This window comes from Leuciscus leuciscus (genome assembly GCF_965113295.1).
Source record: "Leuciscus leuciscus genome assembly, chromosome: 2".
Lineage (NCBI taxonomy): Eukaryota > Metazoa > Chordata > Actinopteri > Cypriniformes > Leuciscidae > Leuciscus > Leuciscus leuciscus.
Genome location: NC_138726.1, coordinates 6,426,413 through 6,442,785, shown reverse-complemented (window position 1 = coordinate 6,442,785; position 16,373 = coordinate 6,426,413). Strand labels below are relative to the sequence as shown.

The 16,373-nt window shown below is 39.3% G+C and overlaps 1 protein-coding gene and 1 long non-coding RNA gene across 2 annotated transcripts in view; one reads left to right on the top strand and one right to left on the bottom strand.

The window, feature by feature from the left end:
• The window catches only part of LOC309493024, a 142,712-nt gene that overhangs the window by 32,465 nt on the left and 93,874 nt on the right, over positions 1-16,373 (bottom strand). The gene's annotated exons all lie outside the window — the stretch shown is intronic.
• Positions 1-16,373, top strand: part of pkd1l2a (polycystic kidney disease 1 like 2a) — a 34,070-nt gene that overhangs the window by 12,197 nt on the left and 5,500 nt on the right. The window contains exons 13-41 of the mRNA XM_082162086.1: positions 725-1,024; positions 1,128-1,273; positions 2,520-2,702; positions 2,892-3,029; positions 3,120-3,275; positions 3,360-3,484; positions 3,576-3,696; positions 4,314-4,445; positions 4,534-4,759; positions 4,853-5,043; positions 5,361-5,591; positions 5,717-5,818; positions 5,905-6,083; positions 6,200-6,346; positions 6,471-6,670; positions 9,160-9,404; positions 9,497-9,710; positions 10,102-10,556; positions 10,729-10,825; positions 10,907-11,047; positions 11,118-11,303; positions 11,410-11,740; positions 11,936-12,069; positions 12,153-12,280; positions 12,367-12,527; positions 12,660-12,870; positions 14,153-14,254; positions 14,341-14,472; positions 14,554-15,667. Of these exons, the coding sequence (XP_082018212.1) occupies positions 725-1,024; positions 1,128-1,273; positions 2,520-2,702; positions 2,892-3,029; positions 3,120-3,275; positions 3,360-3,484; positions 3,576-3,696; positions 4,314-4,445; positions 4,534-4,759; positions 4,853-5,043; positions 5,361-5,591; positions 5,717-5,818; positions 5,905-6,083; positions 6,200-6,346; positions 6,471-6,670; positions 9,160-9,404; positions 9,497-9,710; positions 10,102-10,556; positions 10,729-10,825; positions 10,907-11,047; positions 11,118-11,303; positions 11,410-11,740; positions 11,936-12,069; positions 12,153-12,280; positions 12,367-12,527; positions 12,660-12,870; positions 14,153-14,254; positions 14,341-14,472; positions 14,554-14,679 (5,240 nt within the window). The 3' untranslated portion in view covers positions 14,680-15,667. The remainder of the gene's footprint in view (positions 1-724; positions 1,025-1,127; positions 1,274-2,519; positions 2,703-2,891; positions 3,030-3,119; positions 3,276-3,359; positions 3,485-3,575; positions 3,697-4,313; positions 4,446-4,533; positions 4,760-4,852; positions 5,044-5,360; positions 5,592-5,716; positions 5,819-5,904; positions 6,084-6,199; positions 6,347-6,470; positions 6,671-9,159; positions 9,405-9,496; positions 9,711-10,101; positions 10,557-10,728; positions 10,826-10,906; positions 11,048-11,117; positions 11,304-11,409; positions 11,741-11,935; positions 12,070-12,152; positions 12,281-12,366; positions 12,528-12,659; positions 12,871-14,152; positions 14,255-14,340; positions 14,473-14,553; positions 15,668-16,373) is intronic.

Here is a 16,373-nt window from a genome sequence, read left to right as displayed (position 1 = left end):
ACTTTATTTTACAGCGTCCTTGTAATACATTACATGTAAATATATTAAAAACGGTAGCACTTTATTTTACAGTCCTATTCCCCATGTGCATATTATGTACGTATTGTAGTAATTGCAATAACTGGGTAATAACTAGGCACTAACCCTGAACCTACCCCTAAACTTAACCTTAACCCATGTACTTACCTTATATTACCAGTGCTTTCTTAGGTAAGAAAACTCTAAGTACATGTAAATGCACATTAAACAAAGTGCAACCCTAAAAACAGTAAATTATGCATAATTACATGTAACTAATCCTAAACCAAACCCTAACCCTAAAACGTACATTCTGTTAATTAAAACTACTCAGTACTTATTAGTGTAATTACACTGTAACAATGACACCTTAAAATAAAGTTTAACTCCAAATTATTTGTGTGACTAATATTAATATTTGGTCACACTTTATTTTAAGGTGTCCTTGTTACAGCGTAATTATACATTTAAGTACTGAGTAATATTAATTAACTACATGTACTTACTATAGGGTTAGGGTTTGATTTAGTGTTCATTGCATGTAATTATGCATGATTTACTGTTATTACTATAGTAAGTACATGTAATATTTGAAACAAGGACACTGTAAAATAAAGTGTTGCCAAATAAAGTTTAACTTGTGTGACTAATATTAATGAAATTTGAGACGCCAATTGATTAATGCCAAATCTGTGTTTTCTCTTAGCTATCAAAGACAGCTTATCTGGATCTGCTAGATACACTGTTCCCATTGCTGGTGCATCCAATACTGATCCTGATTCCTCATCAGAAGTCCTTCCGCCTTTGCCGACTACAGAGTCTCAATCTTCTCCTACTACCGACGAACCCCTCAAGCCCGTAACGCCCCCCGTCGTCTTGCGCCCTCCGTCCTGCATCATTAGCCCTCTCGTGGGGGATGTGCTCTCTCCCTTTAAGATCAGCTGCTCTGTGGATCCATCTTTCTGCAAAGCCAGGCCCTGTGTGTTCTGCTTCAAAACTGCCGGTGGTGAGAAATGGGATTTTTATTCAAAATTTTGTTCTTCCTGATAAAAGTAAAATCAGCCTATGCATATAGAAGTTAACTCCTTGTACTTTGACCTGTTTTGCAGGTAATTATTTTTACTGTGGCGCCGAGCCCACCGTGGAGTCGCTTTACCTCCCTCTAGGGAATGTACATAACAACTACAGTCTGGAAGTGGACATCACTGTTAGGAACGCAGCGGGTGTTACTGCTGACACTGCTGTAACCACTTGGGTTTGTAGTTGAGCTTATTTGTTTATGAGCATCTTTTCAAAAGAAAGTTAAAAAATACACTTTCAATTCAGCTAAATAAATTAACCAGATGGCTCATTCCCATATAACTCTGCCAGTAGTCCCTCAAAACATGTAATAAATCCCTGCCAAATTTCAAGAAATTATATTTTTCCACTTCAGGCCTAAAATACCAGATCTGTAACGACTACACAGTGAGGGACCAGCACAGAGGGATGAATATTCAGATAATATAACAAATGACCAATCCTAAATGTGTGGCTTGTTTTAGTTTTTTATCATTACTAATCTTGACCCTAATATAGCCCTGTCACAGTCACACACAGTAAGATTGTACTTATTTATGCTTGATAATATGATTATATATCTGAGTAAATTCTAGTGGTTAGGTTATTCAGTTTTGCCTTGTAATAAATCAAACATTACAAATGAAAAACTAACTGAATTCCCTTTCAAAACATATTTTGTACATTTAGTATATGCCTTGGCCTATTTTGTCTCAAGAAAAAAAAAAATCAGTAATGAACAATAATCATTGATCATAAAAAATATATAGAAAGTAAACAATGACATTGTAAACCAATAAATTCAATAAATGCAATATTTAGGTCAACCAATTCTTTTTTTATTTTTTATTAATATGTAATAGTGATGAATGGGAACATGCAAATTTGCAACAAATAAAAATGTATGTTTATATTTTATTTTGCATTACATATAAATGTCAGGGTTTTGTCTTGTCTTAGTTTTCATTGTGTTCAGTTGCTATTTTCCTTCGACCCAGTTTTCCCGTTTGTCTCATTGGTTCATCACCTGTCCCTTATTAATTAGATCCTTAACTCTTTTGTTTGCCTTATGTATTTAACCTCTCAGTTTCAGTCTGTCCCTTTTCCTGTATTGTTTATGTTACGAGGTTGTGTTTCTCCATGTTATTCTCCTGTTTCTTGTGTTTGAAGTTACAATTAAAGAGTATTTAGTTTATTCCTTCGTCATTTCCATATCAGCCACATACCTTGACAATTAAACAGAGTGTTATCTATCAATGGATAAAGCCTATATAATGATTTATCCTGTTAATCAAATGTCAGTACTACTGTAGGTAATGGGGACCATGTGACCATTACGTGAGAATTAGTCAGACAGATAAAATGAAAAGAGTGACATACAAAAAGAAGAAGACAGCCAAGACAGAACTGTGGAAATGAAATTGTTGTGCATGATATTCCAGGTAAAGGACACCAGTATTAAGCACACAGTTGGAGATCTTCAGGCACTGGTGTCCAATCAGGTGTCTCAGCTGCAGCAACAAGGTCGACTCACTGGGCCAGCGCTGGCTCAGATGTTCCAGTCTGTGTCCGACAGACTGAATGATGCATCACTTGACGAACAGCATGACAGTCTCAAAAAAGAGGTAGTCTATAGGGAATATGCACATTCAGTTATTTGTTTTTATATTCCCAGTGTTTATTTTAGCCCTCTTTCTGTAAAGCTGCTTTGAAATGCTGTGTATTGTGAAAAGCGCTTTACAAATAAATGTGAATTGAATTGAATATGTTGTAATTCTGAATAACCAACTACAGTATGTCTCTTCTGACTAAAGCTGAGACAAGAGATGTTGCTGAGTTTGAGTGTTGCCACAAGCTCCATCTCCCCAAATAATCCAGCAGAGGTGCAGATGAGTGCTAATGTGGTTGCAGGCCTTACCACACAAGGTCATGAACTGACAGGCACTGCGCAGGTACTTTGAAACAGTCGGGATGAAATTTAGATGGTAGTAATACCTTAGTAGTAATACACCTCTTTCCTAACTCATCCATACTGGCTACAGTTACAGGCAAGTTCTCTGCTGACGAACCTCAGTAAGTCCCTGGTCTCTTTGACGCTTTCTGGTGAGGAGTCCTCTGAACACATACTGCAAGCATCCACACCAATAATTGACGCTGTTAGTAACATCCTCAAAGTTTCCTCCAATGCTTCTGAACAGGTACTTCACAACACCTGAGCCCTGCTTCACATGCTGATTTAAAACCATCATTCTTGAGACTGTTTTCATTCCCCTCTGTTACAGAGTGAGATCTCCAGTCATTTACTAAACACTGTGGACAATGTTCAGAGTGCCTTGTTGGCTGGGAAAAAGGTTAACCAGCAGCCCACCATACTGAGCACTTCAGTTTTTGGTTTATATGTCAACAGGTAAGAGAATAATGCAAATGAATTGTACAAAAGCACAAACGTTAATTTTACACTAAGTCATAAGACAAATCATTCTGCTGTGATCTTTCAGATTATCACCAGATGGTCTTCAGAAACAGCCCTTTAACATTCAGAAGAACAGCTCTGCCAGTTTTATGCTCCCATCTCTGGGCTCTGATGTTTTGTCTGCAGATGAACCAGTAGATGTACGGGTGAGTTGTGTGAATTTAGTCATTTTGCAGATGCTTTTATACAGAGTGTGATTATACAAATGTGATTCATCCTAAGGAAGCGATAACAAAAGCCAGAAGAGCATTATAATAGTCTAATCTAGAAGTTACAAGGGCCTGGATGAAGAGTTGTGCTGCTTGCTTAGGAAGGGACTGATATTCCTAATGTTGTGCAGTGCAAAGACCGTGCTGTCTTTGCAAAGAGTTTTTTGAATGTCAATTGGTCATGAAAGATTACCCAAAAGGTTTCTGGCAGATCTGGTTGAAATTATTGTTGAAATGTTGGAGTGGCCAGAAAGACAAGGAACCTCTTCGATAGGTTGAGTTGGAGATGGGATTATCTGGTTGTAATAAAAAGTAGAGTTGTGTGCATAACAGTGATGGGAAAGACCATGTGCCTGTACAAAAGTTCCCAGTAATGTAGTGTATAAGAAGAAGAGTACAGGTCCAAGCACTGGCCCTTGAGGTACCCCGTGACTAGTTGATGTGCTTTGGACACCTTTCCCCTCCAGGCAACCTTGAAACTAAGACGTCCCTAAGAGGTAAGATTCAAAGATTAGATTTCTGTAATGTTAATTCATTCTTGAACCTATTTACAGATGACAAGTTTTGGAATAAATCCATTCTCATGGTGTGAGGGTGACCGTATCAGTGGATCAGTGGGGTCTCTTTCTCTTACCAAAATGAATGGCTCTCTGATTACAGTGGCAAATCTCACTGAGGAGATTGAGGTAAAAGAAGATTGTCAGCAAGTGTCCAAAAGCTTGGCTACTGTAGATATAAAACATCCAGACCTTATCTATCTTTTTCATTTTCTAGATTCTCCTACCAAGGACGGATATGGCAGAGGTTAACCAAACTCTTCTGGAACTAGGAAACTTCAGCACTGTGGTCATTAATGTGACTGCACCCGATATATTTCTGGTTTTCAAGTTAGACCCCTCAGAGGAGATCCCTCTGCAGTTGCTCCTGGGTTTTCAGGACTACCCTAATGATACAAATTATGAGGCTCGGATCCAACTGCCTCAAGGGGGCAACTCTGAAGGTTAGTAACAAATATAAACAATTCAACAGAATTTATTAAATAATATTTGCAAAAGATAATTATTCTGTTTTTTTGGGGTTTTTTTTGGCGCAGAGGACAGGTACACATGGGTGCTTAACCCTATGGAGATGACAGTGGAAGTAGGCGTTTACTATCTTCTGGTGAGGCCTGTTGTTGGTGCAGGGGTGAATTCGACAAATGCCTCAGTTTTCATCACAACCATTGCTGCTCACTGTTTGTATTGGGATGAGATGAAGGCCAATTGGAGTGGTGATGGCTGTAGGGTAAGCTGAACAACCAATGTCTTTTAAGGTCCGTTCACACTGACAGTGATTTTATCGCTGGACGTCACCAAATGGCTATACTGTTGGTTTTGAGGTGTCACTTCTCATCTCATAAAGTCTTTCTATTTTGTTCAGTCACTGCCCACATTGCATTGCCAACAATCACTGATATCGCAAATAGCCAACATTCATTGGAAATAAGTGACTTCCAGTTGGTATGTCGGTGCAATCACGCTTGGTGTGAACACCCCTTTAAACTGAATAAGCATGTAATTTAGGACCTCATGGTTAGAGCCTTACTTTTTTTTTTTTTTTAGGTTGGCCCTCGTACTACAAAATTGGTTACTCAATGCCTATGTACCCATTTGACCTTTTTTGGAAGCTCTTTCTTCGTAATGCCCAACGTGGTTGATGTGTCCCGCACTGCTGAACTCTTCGGCACCTTCGTCAACAACCCGGTGGTGGTGTGTTTTGTAGGTGCTATTATCCTGGCTTACCTGGTGGTTGTGATGTGGGCACGAAGAAAGGACATTCAGGATGCAGTCAAGGTTTGCTGGTTTTCTTAAAGATCCAATTTGAGATACGTATATATAATTCCATATTTTGAAAGAAAAAAAATACTATTAATAAGAAAAACTTTGTTTAACTTTAATGTTAATCTGCCAATTTAAAGGTGAAGGTCACAGTACTTGAGGACAATGATCCCTTAGCTGAATATCGTTACTTGTTGAGTATCAACACAGGACATCGTCGTGGGGCCTCCACCTCTTCTCAGGTTAGTGTCGACCATATTTTGTTGCAGCATATTTTCAGGGACACTTTTGTGTCGTTCAAAATTAACACAACATAACATTGTTCCAGGTGACAGTGACTCTACAAGGCACAGAGGGAGAGAGTGAGCCTCATCATTTGACTGACCCTGAAAAGCCAGTGTTTGAAAGGGGAGGACTGGACATATTCTTGTTGACCAGCCCATACTCACTGGGAGAGCTACAAAGTATCAGGCTCTGGCATGACAACTCAGGAGAGCATCCTTCTTGGTAAAGTTAATGGGAAATGTGTCACACAGTACTTTGTCAGATTTCCTGGGAGGCATGTTGTTTTCGTCTGTGTAATTTCAGTACTTCCTGTTAATGACTCTTTGTAATTGTTACAGGTATGTTAACAAAGTAATGGTACAGGACCTGAAAACTGGGCAGAAGTGGCACTTCCTGTGCAGCTCGTGGTTGGCCATTGACTTGGGAGAATGCACACTAGATAAAGTATTTCCAGTTGCAACAGAAATGGACTTAAAAAGGTTTAGGTATGTAGCTGTGAGATGACAAAAACATTTGGGACAAGAACGAATGATAATTTTCACAAAATGTGGTACAAAATGTTTGGTATTTTCTCATTAATGTTTAATTTATTGTCTTCAAATGTTACAGTAATTTGTTCTTCATGAAGACTGCAAAAGATTTCCGTGATGGTCACATCTGGTTCTCTGTAATCAGTTGTCCCCCAAGTAGTAATTTCACACGGGTACAGCGTGTCTCCTGCTGTTGTTCGCTGCTGCTCTGCACCATGTTGACCAGTATCATGTTCTGGGGTATCCCGTCAGACCCCTCAGAGCAGACCATGGACCTAGGTATGACCAATAAAACATTAATCTAACAATGTCTTACTTCAACTAGAAAGCTCTTATCAGCAAAGTAGAACATGTCCATCCATAGCTGTGTCCCAATACAGAGGCTGGACAGAGGCATATATCCATGGACAACCTCAGGAGAATGCAACAACATATAACATTGATGACATGGAACAATCTACTGAGGAAACTAAGGTCTTAAATATAAGGAAGAGCTAATAATAATTTATAAATCGAATATAAATTAATCCTTATTAAAGTTACAGAAGTTATTCAGTTATGGTCAGTGAATAATTGTCTTTTGTCAGTTTTGGTATATAGGCTTGGGGTATAGGCTGGGAAAAGGACGCATTTGTCAGCCGTATTTGAAGGAGCCTTTAAAATTGGACATCCTTCGTTGCGCCGCTGTGATGCATTTGACCTTAGAATGATGCAGCCTCTAAATTGGGACACAGCTCATTATTCAGTCCGTACACTCCGTACTGCATTTGACTATGGGATGTTGTACTCCAACAAGGCTTGCTGAAGTCACCCTTGTCCACTGAGGGCACACAGTGTCACATTTATGAAACAATTATGCAATTACATGTGCCTTATAACTCTTTTTTTTATGCCAATAGTTAATCACATAGCACCCCCTAGCTGCACTGTTAGTAGTAATTAAGTCATTAGTGGTGTTTCACAATATAACACAAAGTTTAAAACAAAACTGACAAATGTTCAAATTTTTTGTTGCTTAGCTCTCACAAGTGAGTTTTGTCTAATGATTTAAGTAAGACTCTCTTCTCTCCGTCTGTGCTGATCTGGGGTGCGTTTCCCAAAGCCAACTATGATCACAATTTCCATCGTTACCAACACAATTTAATTAAACTTGCGACCACAGTTGGCTAACAATGATTTTTGGAAACGCACCCCTGGAAAATAAGTTAAAGGTGAGGGCAGGTAAAGTCTTTGAAGGACACAATGGCAGGGATCGATTACTATGATAAAAAACACAAGAGGTCCTGTAGAAAGCAGGAGGGCCCATGTACATAAGGGTCTAATGTCCTGGGTAGGGTTGCACCAGCCGTTCGTAAGTTCTTTCTTAAATTGGAATGTAAAGTCCACACTAGAGGCTTAGTAACTGCTAACTAGTTTGTAACTAACTTTGTACTTGTACTATTCGTTTGCACCATTTGTTCTTAAGGCAGAACATAGCTAGTCATAAGCTCTCCATAAAGAAATGCGTAGTCGCATATTATGATGTTTACCAATATTCCAATAGCAGCCTCCAAATACGTGAGCAGAAGTTGTGTTGAAATGCGGGGAATTTCAGTTTATCCTTCATTCTAACTACTTTTACCTCACGTAACAAATGTTAAAAATAAGTTTCCATTAAATACAATACTGTTACGGTCTGGTGTGATGAAGAGAACGCACAATAAAGAAGAATACATTGGAACAATATTTAATAATTAACTTATACAAAAAAGAATATCACAACCAAAACAAAATACAAATGCTAAGGGAGAACACAGGGTATATACATATGGCAAACAAAGGGTTAGGATAGGGTGGGGCTAGGGTAAAAAAAAGAAAGAAAAAGACATTTATTGATTATGACTGATTTTATCTGACACGCACAACACGGAGCGATACGCACACAGCGGCTTGCTGAGCCGTTAACATGGACAACGTAACATTTTGTCACATAATGTTCTGTCTATTAAAATGTAAGCAAGTGTACATGTCAGCATTATCATATACTGTATGTCTAAAGAATTGAAGTCTGTCAGATAAAACAAGAGCTTATTGATGTAGTTCAATCAGTCTGCTATTTTATTCCAACCATTACTCCTGATCAGAGGCTTCCGTAAATATTTAGTTTATACGTAGAGTTATGCTTCAACTAAGTTTACTGGTGCAACACAAAAATATTTAGTAGTGCGTAAGTTATAACTTAGTGCTCATTTACGTCAAAACTAGGCTAAGTTGTAACTTGTGCAAAGCTGGTGCAACCGGCCCCTGATATCTCTATTTTCATTCTAGATTCCTGTAGAGAGAGGGTACTTGGCGGTTACGCCAATGCCATGATGGTTTCAGTGGGACCATGCATGCTGCACACTTGCTTTCCATGCATTTCCTCAAATGCCTTAGACTTTATTAAGTCGGCGGCTCCGTAATGGGGTCCCTGGTTTTGGATGCTCGGTGTCTCGAAATAACCCCTTAAGATCTTTAGATTTGAGGGTTTTATCACAGAGAATCTTATTAATACTCATCTAAGCCAAAAGCGTTGCCGATTTCCACATGGAATTGAGCCCCAATTAGACCTTGATTTAGTATAGAGTAGTCAAGGGATCTGCAGCAAGTTACTTGAGAGCACAATATCCTTTAGGATTGCCATCACTTCCCTCATTCTGGTAACAGCACTTACAGACATAAGTCTTTGCTTGACTCAAAACATAATTACATTTATAATAATATGATTTCTGTCCTTGCATGGGTTACAGGTAAGATTGAGTTCACCTGGCAACAGGTCATGATTGGCATCCAAAGTTCCATTATCATGTTTCCTGTCAATCTCCTTATTGTGAGCATCTTCAGAAATGCTCGTCCAAGAGAGCAAAAGTCTCAATCGTCTTCAAAGCAGCAGTCAAAGACAGATCCCACAAAGCAAGCCAAAACTGGACGTGTGTCTCCAAATCGGCCTTCACACTATAATCACAAGGATATCACACCTGAGACTGTAATAAAGGCAAGTCCTACTCAAGAATTTGATCCTGCAGAGGTCCATCTCTCACTCATAATGATTATGGTTTTATGACTTTTTAATATTTTCTTTTTCAGGACATCAAACGAATAGCACAGTCACTCTATAAGGTCATGAGAATACCTGTTCCAAGGATAGAACTGGACTCCACCAAAACAGATATTAACAATCTGCTGTCATTGGTTGAAGAGATCATTTGCCAACACAATCAAGTTGGAAATGAGTTTTACACTGACTCTTCTAAAAAGGAGCAAACTCTTGTGGCTTCCCTAGGGTGTATAAATCTGAAAGGTGAGTCCATCCATAGCAGCCTGTATAATATGTCTTAACTCCAGACAATGTGAAACATGAACTTGAATGTCAATTAAAACTTGAACTTTAGTTAGAAAACCACTGGCATTTGTAAAGGTGGGTTGGATAGAGCAACCCTAACTTTGGTGAGTGTCAATTGACAACTAAAGCAATATTCTATTAGTTATTTCTAAATGCGTTGGGAGTATTCCAAGTTCCTAGTTGTCTTGAATGCAGTATGACTGGAATGCTTTGAGATTGGAAGTTGAGTATTCCCACCTCCATTCACACTCCCACTTGTGTATTCCCACCTCCAACTTTGAATGGAGCTCAGCATACATACATACATACATTATTATATGTGAAACAATATTTTTTGTTCCTCTTGCAGAGAGCAGTATTTGTGAGAGCTCAGAGCGAAATGAAAAATACAGCATCTACAGCCAGTATCTCTACAAACAACTCCAAAATGTGGAGAAAGAGCTAAGACTGCTGGGGCCTTCATCCTTCTCTAAGCCAGATGGCTACAACCGGGCTGTATTGCAGGTCCAAGGCATGAAGAACCAACTTGAACCTCATGTCTCCTCCTGTTCTGCCAGTGGTCTGCATACTCGTAGCTCCAGCCCAACAGAGGGCAGCAGTGGAAACAGCAAAAAGTGTTGTCAGAAAGGCTTGCCCTGGTGGTTTGTGTTCGTTGGTTGGTTTCTTGTTGTAGCCACCAGTGGTGTTTCAGCATACTTCACTATGATGTATGGGTTGAACTATGGCAAGGATCGCTCCATTAGCTGGCTCATCTCAATGGTGGTGTCGTTCTTTGAAAGCCTCTTCATCACTCAACCTGTAAAAGTAAGAGATGGAATAAAAAATACAATTCATGAGACCTTCCTTTTTAAATTTTGAGATTGTACATTTATCTGTATTGTACATTACCAATTCCTGTAAAGCTTGTGGTTACACGATTGTCCGTTAGTTGTCTTGTTGCTACAGAGACTTGTTGATCTTGTATTGGTTTCTTTAGGTACTGGGCTTTGCAGTCTTTTTTGCTTTGGTACTCAAAACTGTTGATCAAGAAGAGTATGGAGATGTCACGATTGACGGGACTCTACCCAACACCGGTAACGAGTGCATTTACAGTATCTTCTTTGGTAATCACATTATTAGTGTGGCAAAACTTCAGATAAAACGTCTGTCCACAGATGATCCTGATGCAGTCAGAATTGCCAGGAGAGACAGCACATGTAGTTTCTATCAGCCTCCCCCTCCCACCGACATAGAAAGGATGAAAAACAACATGATCAAGGAGCAGAAAGTTTTCGCACTCATCCGGGAGATTCTCAGTAAGAAGGACACAATTACTCTTTAATTAATTGAACAGATCAGCTTGTTTGACAGCCTTTTACATTGCAGTTTATGTGGGATTCCTGTGGATGCTTCTCTTGGTCGCATATGGTCAGCGAGATCCAAATGCGTACTATCTCACTCAGCACATCCGGCAAAGCTTCAGAAGTGGCATTTCAGAGAGTATGAACCATAAAGATATATTCAACTGGGCAAAATCCTCCTTGCTCGGTAATCTGTTTAGGAAATATCCAGGTATTTCCTTCAATATGTATTCTCTACATACTTGATCAAGGTTAAAAACTGCTTGTTTATTTTACCTCTAGACCTAAATGTACTTTGATGTATGTTACCTTTTCAGGCTTCATAACCGATGGAAACTCAAAACTTGTTGGCAATGCTCGACTCCGTCAGGTTAGGGTGAAAAAAGACTCTTGTAAAGTTGCCAAGACCATGCAGCTCGCTATTCCTGATTGCCATGCCCCATACTCCTGGGAAGCGGAGGACATGAGCTCTTATGGTCCAGGCTGGAACCAGACTAAAAATGTGAATGGCTATCAGACTGTACCCACACCGTGGCACTACCAAACTCAGGCCAAACTCCGGGCAAACTCTATTTGGGGTGGATTGGCCCTTTATAGAGGTGGAGGATTTGTGGTGGACCTAGGCCCGGATAAAAAGAATGCTAGCAGGTAGCATAATGTGTAACAACACATGGATCAAAAAAGTGGATCAAAAAAGTTAATCAAAGTTGTCCTAAGACAAGAATGGGTATTGTTGTAATTCATGTATAACTTTGATGAAAGGTTTTGATCCATTTCAAATGTTGACTACTGTGGTTTCAAGTAGAAGTTAGAACAAGTGATCTTTCCTTTCCCATCCTACAGACTTCTAAAGTATCTTCTTGACGACGTCTGGCTGGACGTGTATACACGGGCTGTCTTTGTGGAGTTCACAGTTTATAATGCAAATGTGAACCTCTTCTGCATTGTGACTCTCATATTTGAGACCACAGGAGTAGGTAAGGCATCTCCTGTTGAAATTCTCATAAGATTCTCATGTTCTCAAAGTCTGGACTCACAGTAATTTAGATTGTTTTTACAGGTGCATTTCAATATCGCAGTGAGGTGCAGACTGTCCATCTTTATCAGTCCACTGGTGGCTTTCATGTATTTGTTATGGCATCAGAGGCCATCTATTTCCTCTTCATTCTCTACTACATGTTTGTGCAGGTCAGCTCTCCCATGGAACACTAACATAAGATGGTGTATTTACATCAGTGAAGTTATAATGCACGATATCTTCTGGATTTTAACAGGGCAAACTAATGAAGCAGCAGAAATGGGCATATTTCAGAAGCAAGTGGAATCTTTTGGAATTGGTCATCATTATTCTAAGTTGGAGTGCATTATCTGTGTTTGTCAAGAGGACAATACTGGGTAACCGGGACATTGACTACTACCAAAATAACAAAGACATGTGAGTGAAAGTCTTAAACTCTTCCAGATCAATGACTGTGTTCGGAATGGAATGCTAGACTTCTACATACTGCACAAAATAGACTTGATACTTGAAATTTCTTCGCAATTTATACAACTGGTTCTCTAACAGGTTTGTCAGTTTCTATGAGACGGCCACGGCAGATGCTGTTCTGGGCTATCTAATAGCCTTCTTAGTTCTGCTGGCCACTATCAAGCTGTGGCATCTGCTGAGACTCAACCCCAAGCTACACATGATCACCTCTACACTGCAGCGAGCATGGACAGATATCTCAGGCTTCATCGTGGTCATGACCATCATGTTTTTGGCCTATTCCATTGCTGTGAGTATCATAATCCCTCTCAATTTGTGGAATCTAGACAACGATCAGGGGCAACAACAGAGGCAGCTCTCGGAGGGCCACAATTCTACCGTTTAGTCCCAACCCTGCTACAACACACCTACCTATGGAAACTTGTTTCCACTATAAGTAAAGTAAAAAAGGTTCTTTTTTAAAAGGTAAACTTTTTCTCTCACAATTGCGATTCATAAAGTCAGAATTGTGGGATATAAACTCGCAATTCTGAGGAAAAAAGTCGGCCTTTTTTCCTTAGAATTGGACTTTATCACTCGCACTTCTGAGAAAAGATCGCAATTGTGAGTTAAAAAGTCACAATTATCTTTTAAAAATGTTTTATTCTGTGGCAGAAACAAGCATTCATACCTACTTGTAATTTCCAAGTAATCCGGAAGAACATGATTAGCTGGCTCAGGTCTGTCTAATTAGGGTTGAGGTAAACTGGCTCCACTGGCCTACAAGCTCCTGAAAGTACAAAGTGGCAGTTCACACCATAGATATCATATAATAAAGGCTAGATGTCTCGTCCGCGCTGCTGGCCAATGGAGTTCGACATCTGCACACGGTGGCCATCTTGCCACAGGGAGCTGGCTCACTCGTAACATTGTGTTAATGGTGCATGTACTTTTTAAATAACCTTAACTTGCTCAATTTTCTACCGATTTTCAAATGGTTTGGTTTGTTATAAACGTCAGAGATGTAGTTATGACACTACATACTTATCAATAAATATAATATGATATATTTAAACATGTTCAAGCATCCAGAACTATAGCCACGTTAATAACGTTTGTAAGAAACCAAACCGTTTGTAAATCCGTCAAGATTTCAGCGAGATAAGAGGATTTGTGTTCGTGCTGATCACTCACCTTACATCAGGTACCACAGAGCTCGCCAGAAAGCTTCCCTGTGACAAGATGGCCGCCGGTGTGATGCCGTTCGAGACTCTGCCTTAAGACATCTAGCCTTATATGGATATCTATGGTTCACACTACTTATGCACTATATTACAAGTCTTCTTAAGTCATACGATAGCAGCGTGAGGTACAAACTGAAATGCAAATTATTTGCTGGAAATTTTGATTGCCACCATAGCTCTCATTTGTATATTACGCACATTTATTTTGATGGCGAGACGTAAGAACCAATGCCATTTGATGCTAATTTTGAGTATGCACAAGAACATTTACATGCGTTAGTCTGGCGATGTACATGTTGACTGCACATTTACGTTTGTCCAAAATGTTTAAATTTTGTATCCCATTAGTGCAATTTAATGTATGGTTGGAGGCTCTACTCGTACAGAACTCTGCTTGAGGCTGCACAGACCATTATTTGCCTTCAACTAGGTATCTTTAACTATGATGAGGTAAATATACTGGCCTATACTGAATTACTCTGCCAGTCTGGTTAAGAACTTGTATTGTTCATTGTATCATTTCCCTCTACCTACAGGTTTTGGATTACAATCCAGTTCTGGGTGCTTTCCTCATCGGATCCTGTATTATCTTTATGACGTTCGTAGTGCTCAACCTCTTTATATCCGCGATATTGGTGGCTTTCAATGAAGAGCAACTTCATCCCACAGTAAATCTCTCATAATCAATTAATCCAGTGCTGTCAACCTTTCTAAATCAGTCAATTGAACGGTCATCTCTTTTCCCTCAGCCCTCTGAAGAAGAGGAGATCGTAGATCTGATGCTGATGAAGATCTGCAGTCTCCTTGGCATCAAGTGCAAGAAAAAGCTTATCGATGCAGACGCTTCAAAGACTACAGCTTCAGTCACATCGTAGAAATGACGCTTATCTTTATAACCATGTGATAGTCAATCCAAGCTTTACAGTAAAAAGCCTCTTGCTCGTTGGATACTTAGTAATTGTTCTTGTACATTACTATAATCTTAAAAAGCTTATACCATTTATCTTGCAGATTGTTTCCTTTAGGTCGGTTGGGACGTTTGTCAATGCTATTATTACAAATATTAAGCATTAAATATGGAACTCTGTCTGGTAATTTTTGCCCTAATAGCCTACATCACTGAATTGCATCTCAGATTTCATCTCAAGTCAGATTTTTGTGGATAGCAGATTCATTTTTTTTTCTTTCTGTGGCACAATTCTAGAACAAAACGTGCAGTAAAGTGACCATCTGGGAAATTGTTTAAGCTATTTAAAGGGTTAGTTCACCCAAAAATGAAAATTCTGTCAGTAATTACTCACTCTCATGTTGTTCCAACCCCGTAAGACCTTCGTTCATCTTCGGAACACAAATTAAGATATTTTTTATTAAATCTGAGAGCTGGATCACTCCTCCATAGGCTTCTAAGGGACTGAAACTTATTTCAAGGGACCTCGAGTTATTTCACGTAGTGTTTTAACGCAGCGCGTCTGTGTTATATGCCACACGCATCTCACACGTATGACCAGCGTCGGCCAATAGTGAGCCTACGTGGTGACGTGTAACACAGACGCGCTGCGTTAAAACACTACGTGAAATAACTCGAGGCCCAGAGAGAAGGAAATGAATAGTGGAATAAAGTCGTTATTTTAGTGGGTTTTTTTGCGCACAAAAAGTATTCTCGTCGCTTTATAAACTTAAGATTGAGCCACTGTGGTCACTTGGACTATATTAACGATCTCTTTAATAACTTTTCTGGGCCAGCAAGTTTCAGTCCCTTAGAAGCCTATGGAGGAGTGATCCAGCTCTCAGATTTAATCAAAAATATCTTAATTTGTGTTCCGAAGATGAACGAAGGTCTTACGGGGTTGGAACAACATGAGAGTGAGTAATTACTGACAGAATTTTCATTTTCGGGTGAACTAACCCTTTAAACTAACACACTGCATACAAGTATTGACACACAAAGGGATCTGAATCATATACACCACCAATGTTTCTGCCCCGCATTTAAGTCTCTTTTTTTAATGCAGCAAGTCAATGAATACAAATTGACTCAGTCAATTACCTCAATGACATCTATAAAAAAATTGGCCTGTGACTGTTTTTCAGGTGTCAACTTCAAATGACTTGAACAGGACAGTAAGCTCATCCACATAACCATGAAAAAGAAGGAACAAAAAGGCCTTTGGGTGCCCAGCCATTATAAATGTCTAGAATGTACCAGACATAGCAAAAAGACCTAAATCAGTCAGTCTTACAAATAATTCATCAAGTTTAGAGACTTTTTTCCCCATTGGTTTCATTGGCAACAAAGTTGTTGCAACTATCAGTGTCGGTAATGTGTGTCTATGTCAGCCTCTAGAACAATATGCAAAACGGTTGTGAAATTTGGCATTTTTATTGGACAGGCATTACTGGTGACAATTTTGAGGTCTGTCTTAAAGGGTAACTCTCGCCAAAATTGAACCTAGGCTCTTTTTGTTAATCTACCCGAGGCAAACTTTCGTGTAAAAGCATAATTAGAATGGAAACGTCACTTTTAAGATTGACCGTATTTTCGTTTTAGGTCAAAATGCCTTTTGAATGG